At 41.1% G+C, this 27,632-nt stretch overlaps 1 protein-coding gene across 2 annotated transcripts in view; it reads left to right on the top strand.

The window, feature by feature from the left end:
- LOC122792230 (arf-GAP with SH3 domain, ANK repeat and PH domain-containing protein 3-like) overlaps positions 1-27,632 on the top strand; it is a 1,314,966-nt gene that overhangs the window by 718,019 nt on the left and 569,315 nt on the right. For both annotated transcript variants that reach the window (XM_044059977.1, XM_044059976.1), the window contains exon 5: positions 10,856-10,905. In XM_044059977.1, coding sequence (XP_043915912.1) covers positions 10,856-10,905 — 50 coding nt within the window. The remainder of the gene's footprint in view (positions 1-10,855; positions 10,906-27,632) is intronic.

The raw sequence follows: 27,632 nt of genomic DNA, 5'->3' as shown, positions 1-27,632 counted from the left end.
GTCAGGATCATCCTCATCACTACAAGGATGACGTGCCTAAGCTTTGTTTGGCATTTCAGATATAAGGTTAGTATCTTATCGATGATGTCATTAAAAAACGTGTTCATATCCTTAACTTCAGTAAGAAAACGCATCAAAAGGTTGTTCTTCTTCAACGGTGCCAGACCACTTTTAAAACAAACATCCCATCTAACTACTGTCTTTGCATTTTTCTTCTGCAACCTTGTTATGCCATCCACAACATTAACAAACCTTAACAATACCCTTTTAATGCCAAAAAAAGCAATTACTAGAAAATGGAAATCAAAGTCGAAACCAACTTTACTAGAAGTAACAAAGATAGTAACAGAGAACAACTGGAACTGGGATCTTTGGAAAGGGTAGGAAGAAGTTACATAGAAAAAACAGGAAATGTGAGATCAATACATGCAGAGAAGCAACGAGGTTTAAAGAAGGCAGGACTTAAATGAGCTATGTAATGGTTGCCTAACAATGACTGGATATATTAAACGTGATGTTATATGTTCTTTCAGCTACAGTTGTGTTGGTATGGTTTGTAAGATGTAAAATGTAATGTTTGCAGTTGAGATTGTGTTGTTATGGTTTATTTTCATTTATATAAATGTAAGATTGCCTATGTCATAGATGAACATTTAGTAGAGGTGTTTTTTTTTTGTTTTTGTTTAAAAACAAACACTGCCCTATTAAGTAAGTCTAAACAGTAAAATAATAACATTCCTAAATTTGTTTCCTATTTGTACAGCAATATATACCATTGCATACCTCTCCATAAACTCCACTGGATGGAGTTTCCCCAATCTCTTAAAATTTAGTCAACTAAAAATGATACACATATAGGTATATTAAGTGGAAAAGTACCCTTCCCTAGCTTCCTGCTTAGATGCACCCCAGGCCATTGCACTCCAAAGATAAGCATGTAGTCTACACAGATAAATCACACAATGCACATGGAGAAGCTTTTTACTCCTCATATGTTACAAAACTGTGGAATTCCCTCCCAAACATCGTAAGACAAATTAACAGTTCCCAGCAATTCATATAATACCATAAAGCTAATCTGTTGAAACATAAGCTGTTTGTGCATTCCTCCCTAGTGGTTGACTTATTCAAACCTAAATCCTGAAATGTAGCAGGAGGCTATAAATATTGCTATTCTACAATTCATGTACACGACTTGCTACTATGATGCTCTCATCTTTCTTATTTGATTATTAATGCTATCATTATGAAGCCATATTTTTTCAAGAGTTTTGATGTTTACCATCCAGCTGAGATCTTGACAAATGTTGTGTGTTATTTTATTGTGCAGTTTCTAACATTAATTCTGATGTGTTATCTTTTTAATTTCTAATTTTAATTACTTTCTGTTCTTTATCTGTAGTCCTCTACACAGGTATGAAAAACAGCTTACATGCTTTCAGTAAACATTAACTTTTAGGTCAAAGAAGAACATGCCTTGGCTACCTTTAAATAAATTAGCTAAATTGTGCATTGTTATATCAACTGCATTAAAGTACTAATGCCTTTAGGCAGTTAACTACTTTTATAACTTATTCACTTCACCCATTTTAAACTTCATTTGTTTTTCACTGAACTTGTTTGCCAGTGTACCTTTAAATACTAATTATACAACGACCCCCATTAATATTCAAAAACATGCACGCTGATTGGTCAGTGTGCACGTTGTAAATCCGTGTTATAGTAATGGAAAAAGGTCCGGTTGCCCAGACTTTTTCCATTACTATAACTCACAGCAACACTGTTTCGCTATGTTAAACTCATTTAACATAGCGAAACAGCTTTAAAAAAAGCAACAGAGATTCTCCGTTGCTTTTTTTAAAGCTGTCTCTCTATGTTAAACCCATTTAACATAGCGAAACAGTTTGTAAAAAACAACAGAGATCTTGCTTTCTCCGTTGCTTTTTTTCAAAACTGTCTCAGTATGTTAAATGGGTTTAACATGACAAGAAAGCTTTAAAATAAGCAACAGAGATTCTCCGTTGCTTTTTTTAAAGCTGTCTCGCTATGTTAAACCCATTTAACATAGCAAAACAGTTTGTAAAAAGCAACGGAGATCTTGCTTTCTCCATTGCTCTTGCCCACAACTCTGATGTACGGCGTAGGCATACGCATGTGCAGTACATCAGAACTGCCGCAGAATACCAGACAGCTGCGCCCTCGTGACCAAACCACACCAACCATGGGTGAATCCAGCATTACCCACACCCAGGCGTAGGTTATTGCTATATTATACGGCACCTTTTACACTTCTATCAACAGTGTTCAAATTTCTAATGATTAATTGCTTGCACCTGCATGCTTCTAGTCTCCAAGTAAAAGCAGTTAGTAATGAAAAAAGCCAGTGACTTTAAGGATGCATGAAAGTATCTTTGTAAATATCACTCCCAACATACTGTTCAGCGCATTCATGATTATTTTTATCTCTAGACTTCGTACCTCACTGAAAGCCTTTGCTAATTAAAAAAGTAGTTAATGACTTTGTAAATGCAAGAAAAAATTACCATTTCCATACCTTTCATCATTTTCCGTATTTTTCAAGCCTGTGTGCTTAAAACACTGGTCTATAGCTTAAACCAATGACATTGTACCAAAAATCTGCATCTATCTGCATCTGTAAAAGTATATCAGTAAAAACAAAATGAAAACTCCAGCAATGCTAACACTTCCAGTGAGTGACCTCCCATCATCAGCTTGAGGTCATAACAAGGCCGAAATATGCATATCCACAGCTAGTGGGGTTTGGCTTTATTGGTCTAAAATTGTCCATTAAAACGACAAAACAAGTCATGGGCATTCAGAATTGCCAATTAGCTGAAACACCTGATATTCATAAGGATCATTTGCATATATCTCATGTGTCCCTGATACAAGAGGTTTGGGAGGTCACTCAGTGGAAGCTATAGCATTGCTGGAGTTTTCATTTTGTTTTTCTAATTGTTTTTTTAGTGACCTTCTCACTCATTGTTTTAGCATCTATAAAAGTGGGAAAGTTATTACCTTGGTTCCAGGAATAATGCAGTCAGTGCTGTTTTACATCCCTGTATCACAGTACTAAATTTTCGAGGTTTCTAATACACCTACTGAAACCACCATTTTCAAATGCCCAGTGCTTCCAGACCCAGTCGGCAGCCTTGTTCTCCCAATCTGGTATGTTGTTTTAACAGGAAATTGCATTTAAATCCTTCTTTGTCTCTGAACTAAGTCAAAGAAAACTAAATATGGTATATATTGTAATCGGACATTGATAGAGTATTCAAGGCAATGTTAGCTCTTATTTCTGAGAAACTATGGCATTGTAATTGAGTTCGTCATGTGCTTTCTGTAAAGTTTAACAGTCAGTATGTACGGCAACTGTAACCGAGATTGAGTGACAATGTACAGCTTAATTCATCTCTGTGCCTTTTGTGGGTAAAAGAAAGCCGATATCTGAGCCTCTTACTGCTCCTAGTTTGACCTAGCTACTGTTTGCTCATTTATAAACACAGTGCCATTTTAAAGGTGAGATGAAGCAGTTAGCTGTCGTGTTGTACTCAGACAAGGAAATGGAATTGTGCACAGGTTTGAGAGTTTGCTAGTTAGGAATCTAAATGCTGCATGTGGAACAGTAGCCTGAATAAAACACAAAGTACAGAATAATTTAAAACCCAGCATTATAGTGTGTTGTAAGTGGTGTACAAAGTAAAATCAAAGTTTAGCATTGATTCTAACTGGTTGCAGACCCATACTAAGAAAACGAAGCAAATATTGTGTTCATAGCTTTACTGAGCTGTTGTATACCATATACTCACTAGTACAAGTGAATAATTAAATGCTTGCTTGTTTGGTGGCTAGTTGTATGTGCTAGAAAGGTTCGTACTCCTAATGTACTTTTATTTTTAGGTAGACCCCCTCAAAATACCTAACTAAAAAGAATCTCCTACCTGAAGGACGCTACCCTACATTAACTGTATCCACAAACAAGTTACCTGAAGTCAGACCTACAATTTGCCAAGATTAATACCTTAAAACTGTAATGTAATCCTATGTACTGTATACTGCTGACATGGGTCTAAAGCACCTTTAGTCTGTCTCCCATAGTAATTTGGCTTCTTCTCAGTTTTAAACAAACTAGTTTGCCCCTTGCATTGTATAACACTATTTCTTAACCTAAAATTAAACCCTGAATATTGAACTACCATTCTGGTTTCCCACCTTAAAGCCCTGAAAAATATACTCCAAACTCATAATCTACAGCTAGCAAATACCCTGCAAGAGTATAAAACACAGTTTAAAACAGTGTAAAACTTAGTGTAAAACATAGTTTAAAAATAGAGTTTAAAAACACAGCCATTAAGTTAACACTATATACATATCATAGGGCTCCAGGAAGCCTTAGAAAACACTTGTAGTCAGTATTAGTCCTGCTCCCTGCCCACAATTTCCACCCGCTACCAGTACCACTAAATGTATAGTTACTCAGCCACACCCTCTGTTATAACATCCTATCAGCTTTCACCTAACATACTTCCTACACCCTGTTATAACATCCTATCAGCTTTCACCTAAAATACTTTCCCCACCCACTTTATTACCTCTAAATCTATCATCAGATCTTTTGATGTTGTGCCATACAAACAACAGATCCTTAACAACTATACTCCTCCTCTCATAATGCTACACTCCTCCTTAATATCCATTCTGCTTGCCACTTATTTACTCACCTTGTATGAAAACCAGTTTCTCATTGGTTATCAGTACCCAAAAGGCCATACTATCACCCCAGCTGTAAATCATCCCACCTTCAACCATACTTATATGGGTCTGACTCAACATCTTGTTCACTCTATCAGCACACCAACACCTGGCACATTAGCCCTAGATCCAGATAATACTACAAACTTATAAACAAACTCCTGAAGCTTATCACTAAGTACAGACCTGGCCTAATACTTGGTGGTGATATTCACCCCAACCCTGGCCCATCCACTTTTGATATATACACCCCCTCTACTTGTAACCTATGCTATAAACCTACACTCAATAGACCAACTAACTCTCTCCTGGCCTGTCATCTCAATATTAGAAGCATTAATAACAAGGTACATGAACTGCATGCACTCCTGGCTGTCCACTCCCCTGAGATTCTCTGTCTGTCTGAAACCTGGTTAAAACCTAACACTACCGACAATGAAGTGTTACCATCTGGGTATAACATAGACAGGCTGGATCGTGTTTCCAGGAAGGGGGGTGGGGTAGCTATACTCTACAAATCTAAGTTGAATGTGACCATAGATGTTACACAACCACCTCAAATTAATAACTCTGAAATTCTTGCCACTAGTTTGCAACTTAACAAAAGTAAATGCATTAATATCATCTGCATGTATATTCCCCTGGGTAACAATATAGCCACACTTGAAGATACCCTGCACTGGCTATCATGTCATTACCCTGAAGAAACCCTACTACTCCGAGATTTTAACATAGACTGGGGCACCTGTTCCTCAGAATCCCCATCTGCCCATATTAACCTGCATGCATTTACACAAATCATAACCACCCCTACCAGGCTAGGTAAACCCAACCAAAAAGAAAGTAAACTCGACTGGGTACTCATAAATAGTAACCCCCAACTGTACACCACTGGTACCCTCCCCAATGACCTAAGCGACCACCTTCTCACTTGTATAATTAAGCAAAAAGCCATTAATTCCCAACAACCCTTACTCAGAAAAGTTAGGAAAAAAAAGACTTTGACCCTGCCAAATTCCAACAGGAACTTAACTCCTGTAACGGGTCTATTCTAAAACACCTCCTCTTAGAGGAGGCAGTTGTATATTTTAACAACAAATTTCTTGAAATCCTTGATTTGCATGCACCTGTCCATTGAAAGAGAACAAAAGCAAAAACTGCACCATGGCTTTCTAAAGAGTCTAGACTTAAAATTACCAGTAGAAACAAATTTTTAGTTTTATGGTGCTCTACTAAAGACCCCCCAAAGATGAAGTTTAAATACAGGCAAGTTAGGAATGAAACTAAAAAATCCATTTTACAAGACAAAAAACAATACTACTGTAATTTACAGACAGCAGACCAAAACAATCCTCGTAAGTTATGGGCAAGTCTGAATAATCTACTTTGTCCTGGAAAAATGTCTACCCCTATCCCTGCTGCTACCATTGATAAACGACCCCGAGGATGTTTCAGATAGTTTTAACCATTTCTTTGCTGAGACAATTCAAGTCCTAGCTCGCCATTTACCTCCTATCTCCCCTGGCCCTGAAAGCACCATTCCTAGAACCTACTCTAGTTCAGCTTCCAACCAGTGCCCACGTCACTTATCCGTACCTTGATCAAAAAATTAAAACCCACCACACTCTCTGCTGATCAACTCCCTGCTGAGTACCTTCAAAAATCAGCTGATGCTATTGCCTACCCACTATCAATACTAATTAATCGTACCATAGCAGAAGCTAAAATTCCCAGCATTTGAAAAACATCCTAAGTAATCCCAACTTTTAATGCATACCCTGCAAAATTTCTGTCTAGATTCTAAAGCCCTTCAGTGGTTTAAATCCTACCTCAATGGAAGACAGCAGGCTGTTCTTTGGCAGAACAAGCTCTCTAACCTACTACCTAACACCCTTGGAGTACCACAAGGCTCCAAACTAGAGCCCCTGCTGTTTTCCATCTTCATTAACGACTTGTATACTGTCATCCCAAATGTCAGCTGTATCCAATATACTGACGACTGTACCCTGATCTGCTCAGCCACATCTCCTACAGACTTATGGTCTGCTATTCAGTCCACCTTTAATACTATAGAAAACTGGCTGTCTGAACGTCGTTTGATACGAAATACAAAAAAAAACTAAAATGCTGTTATTCTCACCAACACAAAGGTCTGCTGCTTTTAGCTTTACCATAAATGCAAATGATGGCACAATAATCTCCCCCGACCCCTCTACAAAACTATTAGGTTTCATTATTGATAATAACCTAAAATTCGACCTACATGTAAACCAATCAGTCAAAACCATCAATAAAAAGCTAGGGTCACTTTACAGAATAAAGCCTTCCTAACCCCTCCAGCCAAAATTGCTATAGCTCGCTCTCACCTGCTTTCAGTACTTCTATATGCATCCCCCCTACTCTCTAATCTAAACAAGACTGCACTTAAACTCTCAACCTGCTATAATCTCATTGCCAAGTTTGCCACTGGCCTGCCTTTTAGGACACACCACTGCATCAATCTTAACCAGCTTGGGTGGCTTGAACTACCCAGTCTGATCCAATATAACCTACTGATTATGGCTTATAAAATCCTTTGTAATCCGGATAATACTCAGGCACTTAAAAATCTTATCACCCGTATAAAAATCCACGACTGCTTCAATCCTCTAACAGACTACTAATTCAGACAATCAAAATTAACAATGCAGCCAGTGATTCCCGCTTTGCAAACTCTGTAGGCAGAGCCTGGAACTCAATTCCAGCTGATGTTACTTTGCTCTCCTCCCTTGGCCAATTTAAAACTAAACTCAAACAACATCTGGCGCTAAACTGGCTTTGCCACTGCAACAAGCCTGGCTAACTCTCATCAAGAATGTGTAAAATCTATTTATCAGCTTACTGTTGAATTTACCCCTGACTTTCCCCAGGGAGTAACTCTAACATGTGGAACTTGTTTATTCATGTTTGCTTATGTAATCTTTGTCAATCCCATATTTGTAATATGTTTTTATTGTATCTGCTTACCTTGGGGCTTTTCTCCCCAGGCCTCTGCTGAAAATGGGCATGAATCCAGTCAGACTATCCCGGTCAACAAATGTAAAATAAAAATAAAATAAATAAATTAAGTTTAATTTTCTTCTGTCCAGCCTCTAACCTAATTATATTACAAATAAGGAAAAGTACTTGCTTCAGTAGATATGTCTGTCACTGATACGACAGCCCACACTATATGACTGCTTTACAGTGTAACGTAAAATTTATATCATGAAATGTTTATACAGACATTAGTAAGACCAAAGACTGTTTTAATTACAGTTTACCCTTCAGTCTCTGCAGTATTCTTTAAAACATGAATGACATAAAGTGGAATATATGCTTTACAGTCAACCCACAAGTTTAACGCATTCAAACATTTTTCAGTCTTTTTTTCATCCAGTTCTTGCAAATCCACATTTCATATTTACTAGGCTTGATGTTTTTAGTCTTCTATTTATGCACTGATTTCAGTCAAGCATTTTCCTTTGGAACAATGGAAAAGGTTTCACTGGCAAAGTCTCTTTATGGGCTTTGTTATTGTCAGAAAGATGAGAAACAGAGTCCCCTTCTGCTTACTGTCTCATTCTTTTCTGAAAAAAAAAAACAAAGCTGGATATGGCATCTTACGCCTCACACCTGCCTGTCAGCATTCTCTGATTGCTGAAATAAACTATTTTCTTCTGCCTAGTGTACAGTGAGTAATTATTTTCTACAAGCACTGTGCTGTCCCCATTGTGTTTAATGCTTTTTTCCCTTTTGTCACAGTTTTGTCAGAAGCAACTTTTTCTGCTGTCATGATTGTGTGTTTACTAACATAGGTCTTGGTGGATTTCTCATGGCAAGATTTGGAGCATACACACAATGTGCCCTCACAATTAATGTATCTTGGTGTGGATCACTAGTCCAGTTGCTTCTTTGTTGTTGTTTGTCTTTTCGGCTTTTCCCGGTAAGGGGTCGCCACAGCAGAACTCCGGTCCGCTAATGATTGGCAGTAGATTTTTATGGTGCCAAGTTGCCAGCCCGACGCCCAACCTTCAGCGAAGGCACCCCCATTCACACATATCTTTCGGAGGCCACTCGACCGCGGGGAGGACATGCAGACTCCACACAGAAAGCCCTCCCCGCACACTAGCTGAGAATCAAACGGGAGAAGCTCTTGCTGTGAGGCAACAATGCAACCGCTGTACCACCGCGGCTACAGTCCACTTGCTTCTTTGTACTTTCATGAAATTAATGCAGTCTTGTCCATTATTTCACTTCTCTGGATTTCTCTGCATGTTTTGTCTTCTAATTCTATTTTTTGAAACAACTTCCTGTGAAGCTTTTATTCTCAGACAGATTTTTTGTTCATTTCAGACTCTGATTTTTGCATTTTTATCAATTCATCTTAATAACTAGTTAAAAATTCTACTATTTTATTAGGTCTTTTGTTGTTTAACTTTAAAATTTCTTTCAGTGTTTCACTGAGTGCATTTGATTCATTTTCATCATCTAAATTACAAGAAGCCATCTCCTGAGCATCTGCAAGATTCTTCCAGACCAAAGTTTTTCTTCTCCTTTTTCAGTTGATTTTGTCTTACTTTCTACAATTCTTTGCTGTCATCCCGGCAGTGCAGTTGCTAACAAGTAATTGCATTTTACCCAGATGTGTAGCTTTGACTAGCTTTTGTAACTTAATTGCATTTTTTACATGGGGAGAGCTTTTATCTTTCTGTTGATCAGTAAGTAGACATTTTGAACTTGTTCTGCAAAACAGTATACAATGTGTTCACATAACCAGATATAACTGTCACCTTGTATATAGTACAGTTGCTCATGTTAGAACATAAAAATCTTTTGTGACATGAGTGAGATACAATGCAGATGTAGAGAATTACCTTGTCAAAATGTCTTTTTGTTTAAGTATCTTGTTTGGAGTACCTTGAAAACAAAAGTCTGATCATTGAGATCTATTCAACTGGAAAAATGCAAACTAAGAATGATGAAAAGTACCAGTTTTGCCTGTATGTGTACTGGGAAGGTTTGAGGCAGACAGGCTTCCATTTCAAATGCATCATAGTTTTCAGAGGTTGTGATTGATATTAGTTTTAGATACTGTACTGGGGTTCGTCTTGTTTGTAATCTACCTGTCTTCCCTGCGTCAATGTGGGTTTACTGCTGATGCTTCATTTTCTTCTCACATTCTAAGGGCTTGTCATATGTGAATTTATGACCCTGCAGATTGCCAGTTGGTGTGTGCACTATGTAATGTGTGTGCACTATGTAATGTGTGTGTGTGTGTGTGTGTGTGTGTGTGTGTGTGTGTGTGTGTGTGTATAAACTGTGTACGATATGCACTTGAATGTACCTGAATAAATGAATAGGAAGTTAATAAAGTTAAACTAAAGTGTGGAAAGAGAAAATGCACGCAGAGCTCAGTGACGCAACACACTCATGAGTGAACCAGATTAAATCTCTGTTGTAACTGTGTTATAACACATTTGGCAGTGATTTAAATAAATCCCCTTTGCTGTAGCTAAAGAAAAAAATAGCTGTATCATTTCCCATTTTGAAATCCATGCATGTTTTCAGTTACCACTTCTTTTATGTACTTTATGTGAGCAGGGAATGAATTATTGTTCAATTACTAATTCTTGCCAAAGTACTTGCAGCTACCCTTGCTCATGGTCAACCCCCCCCCCCCACACACACACACTTTTCCAGAGAATTTAATTGTTTTTCTATGGGTTTTGCTGGAATCCTGCTTTGTAGAGTTTTATTTTTTTTCCATCTTAATGTCATACGATATTCTTCATTCAGGGCTGTTTTGCCATGCATTTTCTCTGCAGAGTATTGGGAGTTTGGTACCAACCTAAGCTATTTTTTTTTGTGCGTTTATGTGGGCATGCACATGCTGTTATGAGTTTCATGTCACCCTTTCAGTTGAGATCCTTTATTTGCCTTTTAATGCATAAGGGGTAAGATGTTGCTCGCCTGCCTTCAGATTGGTTTTATCCTCTTGCAGTGTGCCTTTTGACTGAATAACTGCATTTAAATAATATGCAATTTCTTTTGTTACTTTCAGGATGCAAAGAAGCAATTTGAAAAGGTCTGGAAGGAGTATGAAACCAAACTGTAAGTTGTAAGGAATTCCTTAACGTTGCTATCCTTGGTGAATTATACACATTATCAGACATCGCTATATTGTTATTGTCATCTCAGAGTGTTGAAAATGCAATAATAATGTCACCTAAAATTTTTCTCAAGAAGTGATTAATAACTATGTTATTCTTTTATGCCTTCAGCATTGTCTGTCATTGTTTTATTAGAGTGCCTAGTTCTAACTCCAAGTGTGTTTCAAAAAGTAAATCTGTCAGTATTTATTACAGTACTTTGTTCTAAGCACATTAAAAAAAGAGCAAATAAAAAGACACAAAAACAGTAGTAAATTCTAATAGTGCAATAAGACGGTTAAAATATGTCATGCAATTTAAGCATATCTTTAAGGAATCTCCCCAAGCTTTTCACTATAGTACATTCCTTAAACTAGCATAGTGAATGTCACAGGTAAAGACCTTCATACACAAAGGGCCCCATGCTGTAATTGTTTTGACTCCTGGTGCTGCGGTAGCATTGTCGCCTCACAGTAAGACGTTGTCCTATTCGATTCTCAGCTAAAGCATCTTCTGTGTGTAGACGTGTGAATGGGCATACCTTCGTTGAAGGTTGTACGTCAGGGCTGGAAACTCGGTACGTAAAAATATACTGCCAATCATTAGCGGACCGGAGTTCTGCTGTGGCGACCCCTAACTGGGAAAAGCCGAAAGATACAGCAGCAGTAGCTGTAGGAGTCGGTACCAGCCCATTGCAAGGTGAGGGGAGGGAGTAAGAGGAATAAAAAGCATGAGACACATTAAGATAGGTAGGACCTATATCATGCAATGACAGGGAACATAAGTAATACCACTGGTGAAGAAAAAGATTGAGGTTAATTATAACATGAATGTCCAAAAGGTTACGTTATTTAAAAAATTAATTGAAATCCTTCTAGTGCCTAAGTGAATAGTCAGACTTCATACTGCAAAGGTGTTACTTTGGACTTTTCAGTTTGTGATTCATTGTGGTACGCAAGTTCTAGTACCTGACTAATAACCCCCCCAGACCCCTTGAGGCTAGTGGAGATTTTGCAGGTAAGAATCATATGGTTAGATTACGACCAGCCCTTTAGTGATATGCCATGGAGTTATGCATTTACTGGCAATACTTTCTGTCCATGATGAATAATACTACTTCAGCTGTGAAGAGACCAAAACATGTGTAACCATCGCAAAGCATTTAGTAAGATTGCACCTAACATCTAAAATACATTACTGCAAAATGGGCAAAATATCGACAGTTTTCGAGTATTTCACAAATTGCTAAAATCTCACCTTGCAGATAGGTACAAGTGCAATTGTCCTGTGGCTCACAGCTAAACCACATTTGCAAGCCTAACTCTGCGTGGAAAAGCTAAGGGAGGCAGAGTGTGCATTTTTGTGAATTATAGCTGGTGCAAAAACTGTAACATTGTGAATGAACATTGCTCTGTAAATGTGGAATTTCTGATACTGAAATGCAGATCTTTTATGTGCCCAGAGAACTAAATGGTGTCTATGTAGCAGCTGTATATATATATATATATATATATATATATATGTACCACCAAGTGCTAACGTCACTGAAGTACTGAGTATACTGCATAATACTATATGTGAGCTGCAGTGCAAGAATTCTGACTGTGCATTTATGATAGCTGGTGACTTCAACAAAGCAGATCTGAGGGAGGTGCTACCCAATTACTACCAAATTGTGGATTTTCCCACAAGGGGAGCAAATACTCTGGACAAGGTTTACACTAACATAAAAGGGGCATACAGAGCTGTACAACAACCAAACCTGGGTGGCTCTGATCGCATATCCATAAAACTAATACCAACTTACAAATCTTTCTTGATCAGAGATAAGCCTACTGTGAAACAAATTAGGGTATGGCATGAAGGAGCCATGGGAAAGTCTCAGGGACTGATTTAAAACCACAAACTGGGATGTCTTCAGGAAGGCAGCCATGGTGAACAATCTGGTGAACATAGATAAATGTACTGAGACAACTATGGCTTATATATTCACATGCGTGGAGGATGTAATGAACATCAAAAATATTAAAGGAAGAGCCAGCCAAAAACCATGGCTAAACAGCAAGGTGTATGAGTGGCTGAGGGCAAGAAACACTGCTTTCAGGGCAAAGGATAAGAAAGGTCTAAGTTTGGCAGGGGCTGATCTGAAAAAGGGTATCAAAGAGGCCAAGAGGGAGTATGGCAAGAGGATACAGGGATGCTTCGAGGGTGCGAAAGACTCAAGAAATCTGTGGCATGGTATTCAACAGCTAACTGACTACAAGACCAAATCAGCTCAGTGCGATGATAGTACTAAATTTCCGAACAATCCAAACACATTTTATGGCAGGTTTGAAGAGAAAAACAACCTGGATGCTGTAAAGCTTCTCGATGACCAAAAGAAGGCAGTACTTATCTTCAGTGCTGTGGATGTAAGGACCCAACTGAGAAAAGTGAACCCCAGGAAGGCTGCAGGTCCTGATAACATTCTGGGGAAAGTATTGAAAGCTTGTGCAGACCAACTCAGCATAGTCCTGACTGACATCTTCAATGCCTCGCTTGTCCAGGAAAAAGTACCAGCATGCTTCAAAGTTACCAACATAATCCCTCTGCCCAAAAAAGCCAACCCCACCTGCCTAAATGATTACAGGCCAGTGGCCCTTACATCAAATGTAATGAAATGCTTCGAAAGACTGGTTAAAAGGCATTTGACTGCAGTACTGCCTCAATTCTTTGACCCACTGCAGCTTGCCTACCGGGCAAACAGATCAACTGCTGATGCCATTTCGGTGGCACTTCATCTCACATTGGAATATCTTGAAGAGAACAGCAGCTATGCCAGGCTGTTGGGTATAGATTTCAGCTTAGCATTCAATACGGTCATTCCGATGCAATCTGTAGAAAAGCTAATCAGCCTTGGCAGAAATAAAGGGCTGTGCAACTGGATCCTTGAGTTCCTGATCAGAAGACCACAAAGGACCTGTGCTGGTAACAACACTTCTGGGAGTATTGCAATCAGCACTGTAGTACCCCAGGGTTGTGTGCTGAATCCTCTACTGTTCACAATCCTTATCCACGACTGCTGTACGAAAGCTAGCAACAATGACATTATCAAATTTGCAGATGACATCACAGTGGTCAGAGTCATATGTGGTGATGACGAGAGTGGGTATAGGAATGAGGTCAACTCCTGATTGAATGGTGCAATAACAACAGTTTAGACCTGAACATCAATAAAACAAAATAAATTATTGAGTTCAGAAATACTTTTGCCATGTACCTGTCCCTCAAGATCAATGGTGAATAAGTGGAGGGAGTCCAAACTACAAAGTTCTTGGGGGGTACATATATCAGAGGATCTTTCTTGCAATGCAAACACAGGCCAGCTAATAAAAAAGCTCACCAGCGACTACACTTTCTAAGAAGGCTGAGAAAAGCAAAGCTCTCTATGAATGCTCTAATTACCTTCTACAGAGGAGCCATTGGGAGCATTATCAGCAGTAGCTGCGCTGTATGGTTCGGTAACAGCACAATGGCCGAAAGGAAGAAGCTGCAAGGAATACTAAGAACTGCAGAAAAGATGGTGGGCACTAGTCTTCCTACCTTACAGGAGTTCTTTGAACTGAGATGTAAAAAGAGGTCCCACAAAATACTGAGCAACAGTTCTCATCCAGCATATGGTTGGTTCACTAAACTTGCTTCTGGTAGAAGGTTACAGAGCATCTGCTGCAGGACCTCCAGAATCATGAACAGATTTTGTCCAACTGCAGTAAAACGTATTAATGCAGACATAAATCTGGATGTATCAAAACTATAATAGGTTGGTACACTCTCACTCTTTTTCTTTTCTTTTTTTCTTCATACAGTAATTCTGTTTGTTTATTGATACTAAAATGAATATATTCTCATTTAAGTGCAATTCCAGTCACTCCTTATGTGCAGTATCACCCGATCTTACCTCTGTGTATAGTGTATGTTTCTTTTCATGTGTTAGTTATCTAGTAGTTAGTGTTATCCAATGTAATAAATAGTGTACAAGCATTTGTGGAAGCTGCTTAGTTATTTAGTTTTATACTGTAGTCATTGTTTATTCTTTAATACCTACAATGTCTGTCTTTTTGTGTTTGTTTTCTCCTGTAAAAGAGCTGATACTCAGGTAGCACTTGTGTTTCCTAAATGACAAAGTTTCTTTGAATCTTAGAAGTATCCCATTCTGTTTATACATATCCATACAGGACTAGTAGTGGCTTTCTCATTGGTTTGTGACTCGAGCTCTTTTCATGACGTCTGATATAATTTTAAAACTCTACACATTTGTTTTACTAGGCATACATTTTGGCCTAGTTGTGATATCATCACCATCATTACTTTCCGTATGTTCTATTTCATAATGAATTTTTTTCACGTATTTCTATAACACAGCCTGTACTTGTTTAGATAATGTCTGTGCATGACTCTTATTCACAGTTGTGCATTTTATCATTTGTTCTTGTTCATGTAAATAGCGCTTTGTCTTTTGCCATTTGGCCCAGGTCATTACTGAAAATGGCCTATTGTTTAGGTTACACAGTTAATAAAGGAAATAAATAATCATTGCCAGGTCTTCTGGAGGAGAAATGTGTGCAAGCCAGGCAGTGTTGCTCATAGGTTCATAGGTGTGTACTAGGCTAATGGCCCTGGAGCCTTTACAAGCCTAGCCCAAACAAAATTGCACAGGCACCGTGCCACCCAATATTAGTTCACAGTGCCCATATCCAAGTAGTGCAACTGGAATGATCCTTGGAGTGAACTTTCTGTTACCCATCCACTCTTCAAGAGGGCCAGTGAGGTGCTCTGCTTGACATGAATGGGAAGCTTATTCCAGAGTATGGGCAGTCTTTGGGAGATGAACCTGTCCCTCCAGCATATTCTGTTAATTGTGGTAATGAGGTTGTGATCTGTGGACTGTGTGGTGCAGGGGTATTGGGATTTCTTTAGGTGTAGCATTTCAAGTAGGGCTGGGTGAGACATGACTTTGGAAGTCAAGCAGAGATCACCTCTAACTAGACGATAACAGTCCAAAAACAGCTGAAGTTTCTTGAATCTGTCCATGTAGGACATGTGTTTAAGGTCTAGGATTCTTTCTGTGAGGTACTTTTGTGGCCTCTCCAACTGTTGTAGCTGTCTGGTCATGTAAATGCCAAACGGGGCATTATATTCGATGATTGGTCAAATGAGGGATGAGTAGAGAGGGATGATGAGCCTCTTTCTTCCTGGATGCAAAACCTTTGGTTATAAGATGTACCACATAGAAAGACATTCAGACCACAGTGGGAATGTGGTAGTCGAAGGTGAGGTTGCTGTTGACCTGGGTGCCCAGATCTCTTATGGCCTGTTCAGTGGACTCCCATCAACGTGGTAATTCGTGGGAACTGAGTTTTTTCCAAAGGGGATGATGATGCATTTTTTGGCGTTAAGCTTCAGGTCATGGTTCTGATACCAGTCATAAGTCTCAGAGAGGCCCTTTTGTAGGATGTCTGTATCACTTGGGGAGTTGATAATGACTCCTAGCTTGCAGTCATCAGTGAACTTCTGTATCACTTGGGGAGTTGATAATGACTCCTAGCTTGCAGTCATCAGTGAACTTGGTCAACCAGAGTCCTTCTGTGTTGGTCTGGACTTCTGAGAAATAGATGCCAAACAGGAGTGGGCTCAGTACTGAGACCTGTGGGCCTCCACTCGTGAGTGATTTACAGTCTGACTTGGAATCCACAACATTCACTCTGTGGGTCCTGTCTGTAAGCCAATTTACAACCCACCTAGTGATGTAAGGATTGATGCCTAGTTTTGTGAGTTTATCAATGATACCTGACTGGGGAATGGTATCCAAGGCCTTGGCCAGATTGAGGTAGCTGTATGCACTGCCTTACGCTCATCCACAGCCTTGGTGACTGCTCAAAGAAGTTAGCCAAGTTCAGCAGGCAGAATCTCCCCTTAACAAAGCCAAACTATGAGGGGTCAAGAGTTTGGAGATTGCCTATATCTTTGTTAAGCAGGTCCATGATGATGCGCTCCATAGCTTTGCATACCAGTCTTGTCAGGCTAATGGGGCAATAGTTCCCAGGGTCTGCAGTTGCTCCCCCTTTATGGAGCGGGATGACTGTAGCAGTACGCCATTTTTTAGGGACATAGCCTGAGGTAAGGCTGTGATTGAACAGGGCACACAGATGTCGTGCCAGTTCGTTTCTAGCTCATGTAGGATGCAGCCAGGGATATTATTAGGTCCCATGGATGTTGTATTCTTGGCTTTGGACAATGCAGCTTTTACCTCTGCCGCAGAAATGGTAGGTACCAGGTTTTCATCTGGTATTGTGATAGAGCCCTTGGGGGGGGGGGTAAAGTTGGCATTGAGTCTGTCGGCGAGTATGTTGGCCATATCTGTTGGCTCAGTGTAGGAGGTGCCATTGTTCAATAACTCAGAGGAAATCTGGGTATTGCCTTTGAGGTTTTTGATAAAGCTATAGAAGGCTTTGTGGTTGTTTTTGGTGTCAGCTGCAATTCTGCCTTCATAGCTAGCTTTAGAGGATTTGATAAGGGATCTCTGCTTTTTGTTGAGACTGATAAGGGAGGTTTTCCAGTCTTGTGACTTCATTTTTTTCTGCAATAGTTTCTTCCTTCTGTTGTAGAGTTTATTGATAGCTGGGGACCACCAGATTGGCTTTCTTTTTTTTTTTGGAAGAGAGGGTCTTAGTTCTATTTGGTATGGCAAGGTCCATGCATTTGTGTACATGCTCGTACAGTGAATTGGTGTATGATTCAGCAGTCATGCAGCTATTCTCCACTGGCATGGATGCTGAGAAGTTAGCCACCTCTGCTTTAGGAGCCCATAGTCGGCTTTAGAGAAGTTTTTCAGGGTGGTCACCTTATCGGGAGTGTAAGTGAGATGGAGATTTCCATGGTGATCAGTTTGTGGTCAGATTTAACCAGGGAGGAACTGACTATAGGTGTGGGGCAGTGGTCTCCCATGTTGGTGATAACTAGGTTGAGGATGTTGCTTCCTATGATGGGGATCAGAATGAGCTGGTCCAGGGCATTGAAACTGATACATTCCAGAAAGCGTAGGGCCTGTACATTGATACTTGTTTAGTTTTCCCAGTTGATGGAAGGGTAGTTGAAGACACCCAGTATGAGAGTATTTGGTTGGACCTTGATAGATTCCAGGGTGCTTAGGAAGTTGGCGTGTGAGTCTAGGGACAAGTTTGGGGTTCTTTAGTAGGCTATGACTTGTATCGCCATCTTAACCCATTGTTAGTTGTACCTGACGTATCTCGGATGCATTATGCTGGGCTGCCAGTCTAGAGGTGTGTGTGTATCCTTTAAGAACATAGAGACACCACTGCCTTTGGAGCTTCCGGACGCATTCTGGGGCCAAAAGGTATTGAATGAGTTGCAGCTTGGGAGCACAGGGGTGCTTTCTGCCTCTGTAAACCAGGTCTCCGTTATAGCACAAATTTTGACATTCTCCATTTTGAGGAGAGCCTCAAGCGAGTGCATCTTGAGATTTTGACTTCTAGCATTGAGCAGCATGAATGAGTTGCAGCTTGGCAGGTCTCCATTATAGCACAAATATTGACATTCTCCATTTTGAGGAGAGCCTCAAGCGAATGCATTTTGAGATTTTGACTTCTAGCATTGAGCAGCATGACCCTCAGATTGCATTTGTTTGCAGCTGCTATGGTGGAATTTTGGTCTTTGGAAGACTGCCTAAAAAGGCAGTATAGGGGTGGCAAGAGCCTTAGCCAGTACCCAGAATCCCAGGGGTGACAGATGCAGGCCATCTCTGGCAAAACTTTGAGGTCTTTTGATCATGTTGTCCCAGGCAGATACTGGATCCCTTTAGAATGACACCAGAAAGTTAACCAATTGTTGAAGTCAATCATTTTCTACTCATACTGTGGTATCATTCTGGGTTATGGTAGAATACTGCTCAGGGCTAGGGTCATAACTGCCTGGGCCACGTAATATGAGAATTCCATTACATCTCTTTTCATATAGTCCAAGGAGGTACGTCTCAGGACATTCACATCCACATGGACAATGACTGAGTCATATTTGTACTTGTTGTGGAGTGACCTGAGTACATATTTGTACTTGTTGTAGAGTGACCTCAGTACATGTGTTATGTGGCAGATCCTGGTATGTGATAGACAACTGACTGTCACCTTCTCCTTGTTCAACTTAGTGAGGGGGACATCAGTGTGCTTCAGAATTGAGTCTCCTATGATAAGTACATTGGGCATGGGGCAGAATGATGATTTAACAAACATGTCCCGGTCTTAAAATGGTAATCTGTCATCCAAAAACTCACCCAGATTTACCATGGGTACAGAATTTCAGTGGCTCTGTGACACCCCTACACTGGCCCAGTAATCAAGGAGACTCGATCCTCACTACTAGCACCAGTGAGGGACATGCACATTGGGAGGATGACAAGTATAGACACAGTAAAGTACAATCTCCTTAATAGCACACAGATCACAGTCAGTCTGGGGCTGGTTTCTTCCTCTTTCTCCAGATCCACAATAAGACTCCCCTCTGGCACAGTTATAGAGTTGAGTCCTTAGCCAGGGTTCCAAGCCAAGACCTCCAAGCACTCTCTCTGTCCAACCAATGCTATATGTCCCTGCCCAAGTAGCTGACACACACGCATACACACTTTTGAGATTTGATTTCTACTCAAACACACACCTTGGAAAGGCTGGCACAGGTTTACAATTATGCCCCCTTCTGTCCAGACCATAAGGTAGTTATCACTGCCACCAGAATCCCTTATCAGCTATTTTAAGGCCCTTCCCAAAGGGTGAACAATCTTACTGTGTAATGTTACTATTATCCAAATGGCAAGTGTGACCAAGGCCAGTGCTATTTAGGAGTGGCCTATACAGTGTCACCAAATGTATATGCAAGTACCCTAAGAGCTTAAATATCTCTAAATGAACCAGCCACTATTAAAAGCTTTAGGTATATTTAATAATAAATAATAAAACAACAATACACTACTCAATAACATTCACAGTCACTTCAGAGTTCAGAATCACAGGAAATATTTTAAAACAACATTGTAGGACGGTCTCAAATAAATACAGAAAACAACTAAACTATCTGCACTATATTCCTAACTATCTCTAAAAAGAGTACTATACCTAAATAACTTACTTGCAGAGCAAGGCAAATGCAGATAAGTGCTGAATGGATGTTTTCAGATCCAAGAGAAGATACAAATGCACAGTCTCTGAGAGAGTTCCCAAATTAATATCAGAACATTACTGCTGGGTCAGCTGGATCACTATTTGTCACCTGCCTTACAGTTTCCCATGCTAACAGATACCAATAGAATTTTCAGCATTTCTGTGTGAGAAGTACATATCTCTCAGACGTTTGCCTAGAACTGGAGTCATAAAACATTTATTAAAACACTTTTACATTTTAAACCTAGTAATTATTTCTGTTTCAAGACAATAGAAAGAAACCTCTAGCTGTAGACATCCTGTCTCCTTCAGTGAAACTGAGAGATAAATGCAATCACTCATTTTCTTAGAGTTTACAAGTTAACTCTGTTCTTTTCCAGTAGGGTACACTGTGATTACATTCTTGAAGCTCATACAGAATATACAGTTCAACACACACTTCTGCACCAGTAGTTTAATATACACATACTGTATAGTTCTCTTACATTTGTAAGACAAGCATATAAATCATATTAATATTCACAAATGACATATGATTAATAACAAAATTCCAGATAGCTGGGCTGGTAGTGTCACATTTATATGTAAATCGTATTAATATTTTCAAGTGACATATAGTTATTTGCAAAATTCCAGCTAGCTGAGCTGGCAGCATTTCGTTTTTTCACACTACTCCCCTCACGAGAACTCGAGCTACTTTTTCATGTGACCCTTAAGAAACGTTTCTTTAGAGGGTTGAGCCTATCTGGTAATACCTTACCTCATTCCCTGTCTTGAGATTCCAGCTGCCTTGGCATTGCTGACCCCAGTACCATGCTGCACTATCCCATCATATGCCTGTAACCCTAAGCTCCACCATAGTAATTTGGGATTTGATTGGCTGGTTCTCTGTAGCCATAGATCCCCCTTAGATTCCTCCTGCAGTCCACTGCAAATACTGAGCACAAGGACCTCCCTGTCATGGTAAAGTTTTATCATGTTAACATGGTACAATTTGTGCCCCTGGTATCCTCTGACAGTGGTGCCTCACTGTCAGCCTGGGTACTACTACTCACCTCTGCTGTGGGTTACCTTCAGTCTCACTGCTACAGGGTAGCTCCCTCTCTGTAGTTACCACCTCTCCAGTCCTGGCTGCAAGTGTGTGGCCTGTCTGGGTCTCTCCCAAGCTACTAGACCCATATACTTGACTCCAAGCTTGATTGCGTGTAACTGCATGAACACTCGGTACTGCATTAGCAAAATCATCCCCTATCAGGACATCTGTAGGGATATCCTCGAACACACCAACTTGCTTCCTTCCTTTTCCACCCTCCCAGTCAAGGTGAACCCTAGCCAAAGGTATTTGGAACGGGTCCCTCTTAAAGCTCTGACTTGGAGTAGACTGCCCAAACAAATAGTGCTCCTCTGTAACTATTACAGGCTTCACAATGGTTAGGTCAGAGGCTGTGTCTGTCTTAGCCACCAGCTCTTTCCCATTCACTAACATAGGATGTAACCTCTTGTGGTAGTTTGGTACCCTTGTTGTCTCGAGACAACCTACTTGTTGGCATTTTGTCATTCCCACATATTGGCTCTCCCACCTTTTGTTCCTCACCTTGCCTCCGTGGACATCTGTATACTGTATACTACATGGCCTCACTGGTTGCATTTAAAACATTTAGCCATTGGTCCAGGACGTACCTGAACAAGTGGCTTCCCCTGCTACTGGCGGACTATGTTGGGGCAGTTTGGGCTGCCCACCATGGGTTCCCTTAGACCCATGGGCTGCACTGGGTGTCTCTTTCTTGGGGGGTGATGCCCTGCTTGCTAGGTATAGGTCTCCTTTCTTCACCAACTCATCTACAGTATTGCATTGTCTATCAGCTAACCAGATTCTCATGTCCTCAGGCAAAGCGCTAAGGGCTTGTTCCCTCACCAAAAGGTTTGCCAGCCCTTCAAAAGTGGTGAGCTGACATCCACTTACCCACCTATGAAAATAAGTACTTAGTTTAGCAACATATTCACACACACTTTCATCTGCCTTGCATTTATGCTCACAAAACGTTTTCCAATAAGTTTCAGGTGTTAACTTAAAACATTCTAGCAAACATTTTTTACAGTATTATAATTTAAACAATCAGTGTCAAACAGTTTGGAAATAACATTTACAGCTTTATCATGGAGTAAGGGGGTCAAGAACCGTACCTAGAGCCCTTGGTCAACATTATACTGTTTACATACCTTCTCAAACATATGAATGAAACTGTCAAAATTATCCCACTCTGTAAATTGTGGAAGAAATTTACTGATTTTTGTTGCTTCTGGGGTTCGGTTACTTCCTTCCCCATTACCTCCATGACTCTGGTGAAGAGTCAGCATTTCTTTTTCTTGTTGCCTCTGCCTCTCCTTCTCCTCAGCTTCCAGGTGTCGCACTTTTTAATTTTTTTCAGCCTTCAGACATTGCAGTTTCTTATTTTCCTCAATGTTATTTGTGTTTCACTGTTGGAGTCATCACATTTGGGTTATCTGCCTGCAGGTAGCCCTTAGTCGGCCTGAATACCAGAGTCTCGGTATTTCTGCGTTGGATGCTGTCACTTCTTCCATAACGTCAGGGGGTATAAAACATGCAGCCGACACCATTACATTAGTCTTTCTTGCCGTGCGGTGCCAGAAGCAGAAGCAGTTCGCAAGTGCCGGTCGGCTGTCTCCTGAAATTTTCGTTTTTCGAGTTTCAGACCTGAAGTCTTATAAAAGATAAGTTCCCCGTTGGGGATCCTTTATTCTTGTTCTAACCAATGTCAGAAAAAATTAATAATTGTCTTGCCTGTGGAAAGCAAATACCTCACAGAGATTTTCATTCTTACTGCGTCACCTGTTTAGGCCCAGACCATGACGTCCCTCTCTGTTGGTTTTGTGCCTTGTTCAATGGCCGAACTATTCGTCGTCGGGCTATTTTTGTAGCTAAATTCTTTTGCTCTTAATCTTCGTATTCCAAAATGGCTTTGATAAGCCATCCAACTACCGATCTTCTGAAAAAATGCAAGGATAAAGACAGAGACAGACCACATAGGGCCAAAACTGCCGATAACATTACCGTTAAGCTAGTTCCAGTCTGCCGGTACTCAGTGAGGCGCTTTCGCAGCCCCCGTTACCTGCTTCTACAGATTCGCAGGCCTCTACTGAGACTCATTCAGAGTCCGGTATGCTGCGAGATGCTTCTTCGACTATGGAACCTGCAGATGTCTCTACCTTGGATGGGTCTGGAGCCGCTGTGCAGGCACAGGCTTCTGAGGCTGTATTCAGGCCTTCTGATTTTCATATTAAACTGATGACTTCTTTTCAAACCAAAAATACAGAATTTCTCAGGCCTAGAGTTCGCAATACCCCTTGGAAACTGATGATCAAAACACATTCTCAGGCCAACATGCCACAAAAACAATTGCTTAGAATGGCAGAAGACCTTGTTACTTTAATTAGGGGAAGTCAGCCTTCCCCCTCAAACGGACCAAGAACTGAATTTCCTTCTGATTCTTCAGATCAGGAGTCTGATAACTCTGACCCTTCTGATTACCAGGGCATACCCTTATCTACCTATGAGGATTCTGATGCAGAGAATTCCATTCCCTCTGCTTCCCCACCAGAAGAAACTTTTGGTGAAACCGTGCATACCCTTAGGGAGCATTTCCGCTGGGAGAGCCAGAGCTATTCTCAGTCCAAAAAGAGACTCAGGGATTTTTTAAACTTGCCTCAGCACAGGTCTCTAGCTATCCCTCCTGTTTTGGAAATTGTAGATGTCTTCTTGGAATTCAGCCTTACCCCTGATACTTTGCCTCCAGCTCCCAGGAAACCTGACAGGTACTATAGAGTACTTGACTCCCACAAGTTCCTCTTCAAGAATCTTACTGCGGATCCAGAGACCATTTCCCAGGGACCTAAAGGCATTAAAGCTACAACAGCCAAAAATCCTACCCCTTTGGACAGGGATTCTAGGGCTTTAGACAGATGGGGTAAGAAGATACACACCTCTGCTACTCTTGCCATTAGGGCCTTAAATTTCCAGTCTCGTATGTTAAAGTAGCAACAGCATGTTATGGAAGTAATTAAACAGAAAATGATGATTCCTGACTGTGCAGAACACACAGATTTGCAAGATTTAATGCATTCTGCTAGCCAAGTTGGTAAACATACTTTGCAATGCGGGTTTGATGCCTTAGAAGCATCTTGCAGCGCTGCTGTCACTGGGTCTGTTCTTAGAAGGCATGCTGGGCTTAAGGAACAAAACTTGCCAGATCATGTCAAAGCAAAATTACTAGATGCACCTTTAAACCAAGAGCGTCTGTTTGGCAATAAAGCAGAAGAACTCCTCAAAAGGATGGAGGAAAAAGCTAAATCTATGCAAACTGTTAAATATTTCTTACAAGTACAGCCACCTAGATTCAGTAGGCATTGGCCTTCTAAAAACTGGTCTTTCCCAGTCCCTCACAGACCTTCTCAGTCCAAACCCGGGGCAGCAGACCACCAAGACTACAGTCTCAGGGTGTGCACAGATCTAAGCAATGGAGTGCTCCCACCTCCAAAACAGGGCGTAGTAAGCTGCCCTCCTATGGTAAAATCTCACAATGACTTATCCTTAACTCTTCCAAGCCTTGCCCAAGTACTTGCACCTTTAGGAGGGAAACTTGTCCTGCATACCAGAAACTGGGAGTACATTACCCAGGACAGATGGGTCTTAAACTATTTTTCCCAGGGATACAGATTCCTCTTCCACTCACTCCCAATCCCAAGCAGATGGCCAGACCTCCCCCCAAACCAGTGGGCAGAGGCCCAAAAGCAACTAATTTCTCTTCTCAGTATCAAGGCTACTCAAACTGTCCCAGCAAAATAAAGGGGACAAGGTTTTTATTCCAGACTGTTTCTGGTACCCAGAAAAGAAAACTCTTGGCATCCTATCCTGGGTCTGTCTGTTCTCAACACCTGTCTCGCGGTTCCAAAATTCAAAATGCTTACTGTCCAACAGCTGCTTCCTATGCTAGCCAAGGACTCCTGGCTAGCAACCCTAGACTTAAAAGAAGCTTATCTGCATGTCCCCATAAGGGAATCTTGCAGAAAATACCTATGTTTCAGAACAGGCTGTATGCACTATCAGTTCTCTGCTCTTCCCTTTGGCTAATCTACTGCACTCAGTGTATTCACAAAATGCCTAGCTCCAGCCATTGCATATTGCAGGCAGAGAACAATTCAAATTTACCCATACTTGGACAATTGCCTGATTCAGGCAGACAGTCAGCAATTGCTACTACAGCACCTGACATTTGTAAAGAGACTTCTAACTTCACTGGAGTACACCATCAACGAAAAGAAATCACATCTGGTACCCAGCCAACAGATTGTATTCCTGGGAGTAAGCTTGAACACAACTTTCCAGATGGCATTCCTCAGTCCAGAAAAACAAATGTATTTGACAAACTACTTCAATCTACTGGCCACTAAAACCCAGCTATCTGCAAGAAAAATACTGCTAGGGTTCATGGCCTCTTGCATTCTACTAATTCCATATGCAAGACTGCATATGAGGAAACTTCAGTGATACTTAAAAAAGTCTCTGGTGTCAACTTTCTCGGGACTTGGAAAAATGATTCCTATCATTCCTTGCCTAAGGACAGAGTTCCTTTGATGGGCAGAGGCCTGCTACCACAACAAGGGGCTCCCTTTCACTAAACCCCCTACCCTAACAACAGACGCATCAGACTGTGTATGGAGGGCTCACATGGCAGGACAATATATTCAAGGCAAATGGAGGCCAAAGCAAATGCGCCTGCATATCAATCAGAAAGAAATGTTAGCTGTACAGAATGTTCAGATAGCCTTCAAAGGCCTTATTCTTCCAGGACAACTATTGGTAAAGACAGACAATACCACAGTTATGTGATACATAAACAAGCAGGGGGGAACCCATTCCTACCCACTCTGCAGATTAGCCATGGCTCTGTGGAAGATGGCCTTGAGCAACCAGGTGCACCTGCAAGCTCAATTCCTGCCAGGCAAACTAAATCCTTTGGCAGACGACTTAAGCAGAAATCTCATGGACCCACACAAGTGGAAACTGGAACCGAAAATATTAAAGCTTTTGAGGGACAGGTGGGGGCCACCAGAGGTGGACCTCTTTGCTTCCACTCAGAACTGTCAATTGAGCAAAAATTGCACCAGACCTCTCCATAGCCAAGCTTGAAAAGTGGATGACCTGTCTTATACCTGGGAAAGCCTCTCAATCTATGCCTTTCCCCCTCTGCCCCTCCACTCGAAGGTTCTACTAAAGATCAAATAGGACAAGCCAAGGACAATCCTGATTGCATCAGACTGGCCATGCCAGCACTGGTACCCTCTTTTGCTCAGCCTGACAGTAGTGACACCATGGCACCTCCCACAGACCCCCCTTCCCTGCTGTCCCAGCAGGAGGGCTAGATTTTGCACCCTCGGCTCCAGACCCTGAACCTAGCAGCCTGGCTCATCCCTTGAACTCATCACCAGGTGCTGGATGTCATTCTGGAGGCAAGGAGGCCTAGTACGAGAAAATATTATTCAGAAAAGTGGAAAAGATACTATTCCTGGAGCCAGTCTCAGGGAATGGTCACAACTGTGCCCAGTTTATCTCATATACTAGATTACTTAACAGAAATGCTCCACAAGGCCTATCCTTTCTTCAGTTCATGCCTCTGCCATCTCAGCTCATTATAACACTGAGCCACCCCTCTTCTCTCACATCATCTGGTCAAACAGTTCCTGAGAGGAACAAAAAAATTAAGACCCCCCCCCCCCCAGAAGAGCTCCCACTCCAGCCTGGGACCTTAACTATGTATTGGAAAAGCTCATGCTTCCGCCCTTTGAACCTGCTGCTACAGCAGAGTTAAAATTCCTCTAATGGAAAACAGCTTTACTTCTAGCCATCACTTCAGCAAGAAGAGTGTCTGAATTGCAGGCCCTTATGGCCGTGGAACCCTTCATTATCTTCCATGCAGACAGGGTTTCCCTCAGGACCAACCCTTCATTTATGCCCAAGGTGGTATCTAGTGTGGCTTTAAACCAATCCATTCATTTGAAAACTTTTTTCATAATCCTCAAAATGAAGGGGGAAGGATCCACCACTTCCTGGACGTGCACAGGCAGCTTAGGTTCTATCTGGACAAGACTAAGCCTTTCAGAAAATCTGACCAGCTGCTAGTCAGCTTTGCTGCAGGGGCAGAGGGCAAGGACATTTCAAAGCAAACCATTTCTAAATGGATAGTACACTGCATTCATTTCTGCTACAAACACCATGGGAAACCTACCCCACGGGATCAGAACACATTCCACTAGAGCTACATCAACCTGTACAGTTTTTCTCTGGAGTCCCAGCCAGGGACATCATGGAAGCTGCAACCTGGAGCTCTGTACCCACTTTCACCAAGCATTACCACTTACCTATCTTTTCCAAATCCAGAGCTGGATTTGCCACAGTAGTCTTACA

Source organism: Protopterus annectens, chromosome 1.part2 (assembly GCF_019279795.1).
Source record: "Protopterus annectens isolate FY-2018-M chromosome 1.part2, PAN1.0, whole genome shotgun sequence".
NCBI lineage: Eukaryota > Metazoa > Chordata > Ceratodontiformes > Protopteridae > Protopterus > Protopterus annectens.
Note: the sequence above shows the minus strand (reverse complement) of the source record. Positions and strands in the feature narration are given on the sequence as shown.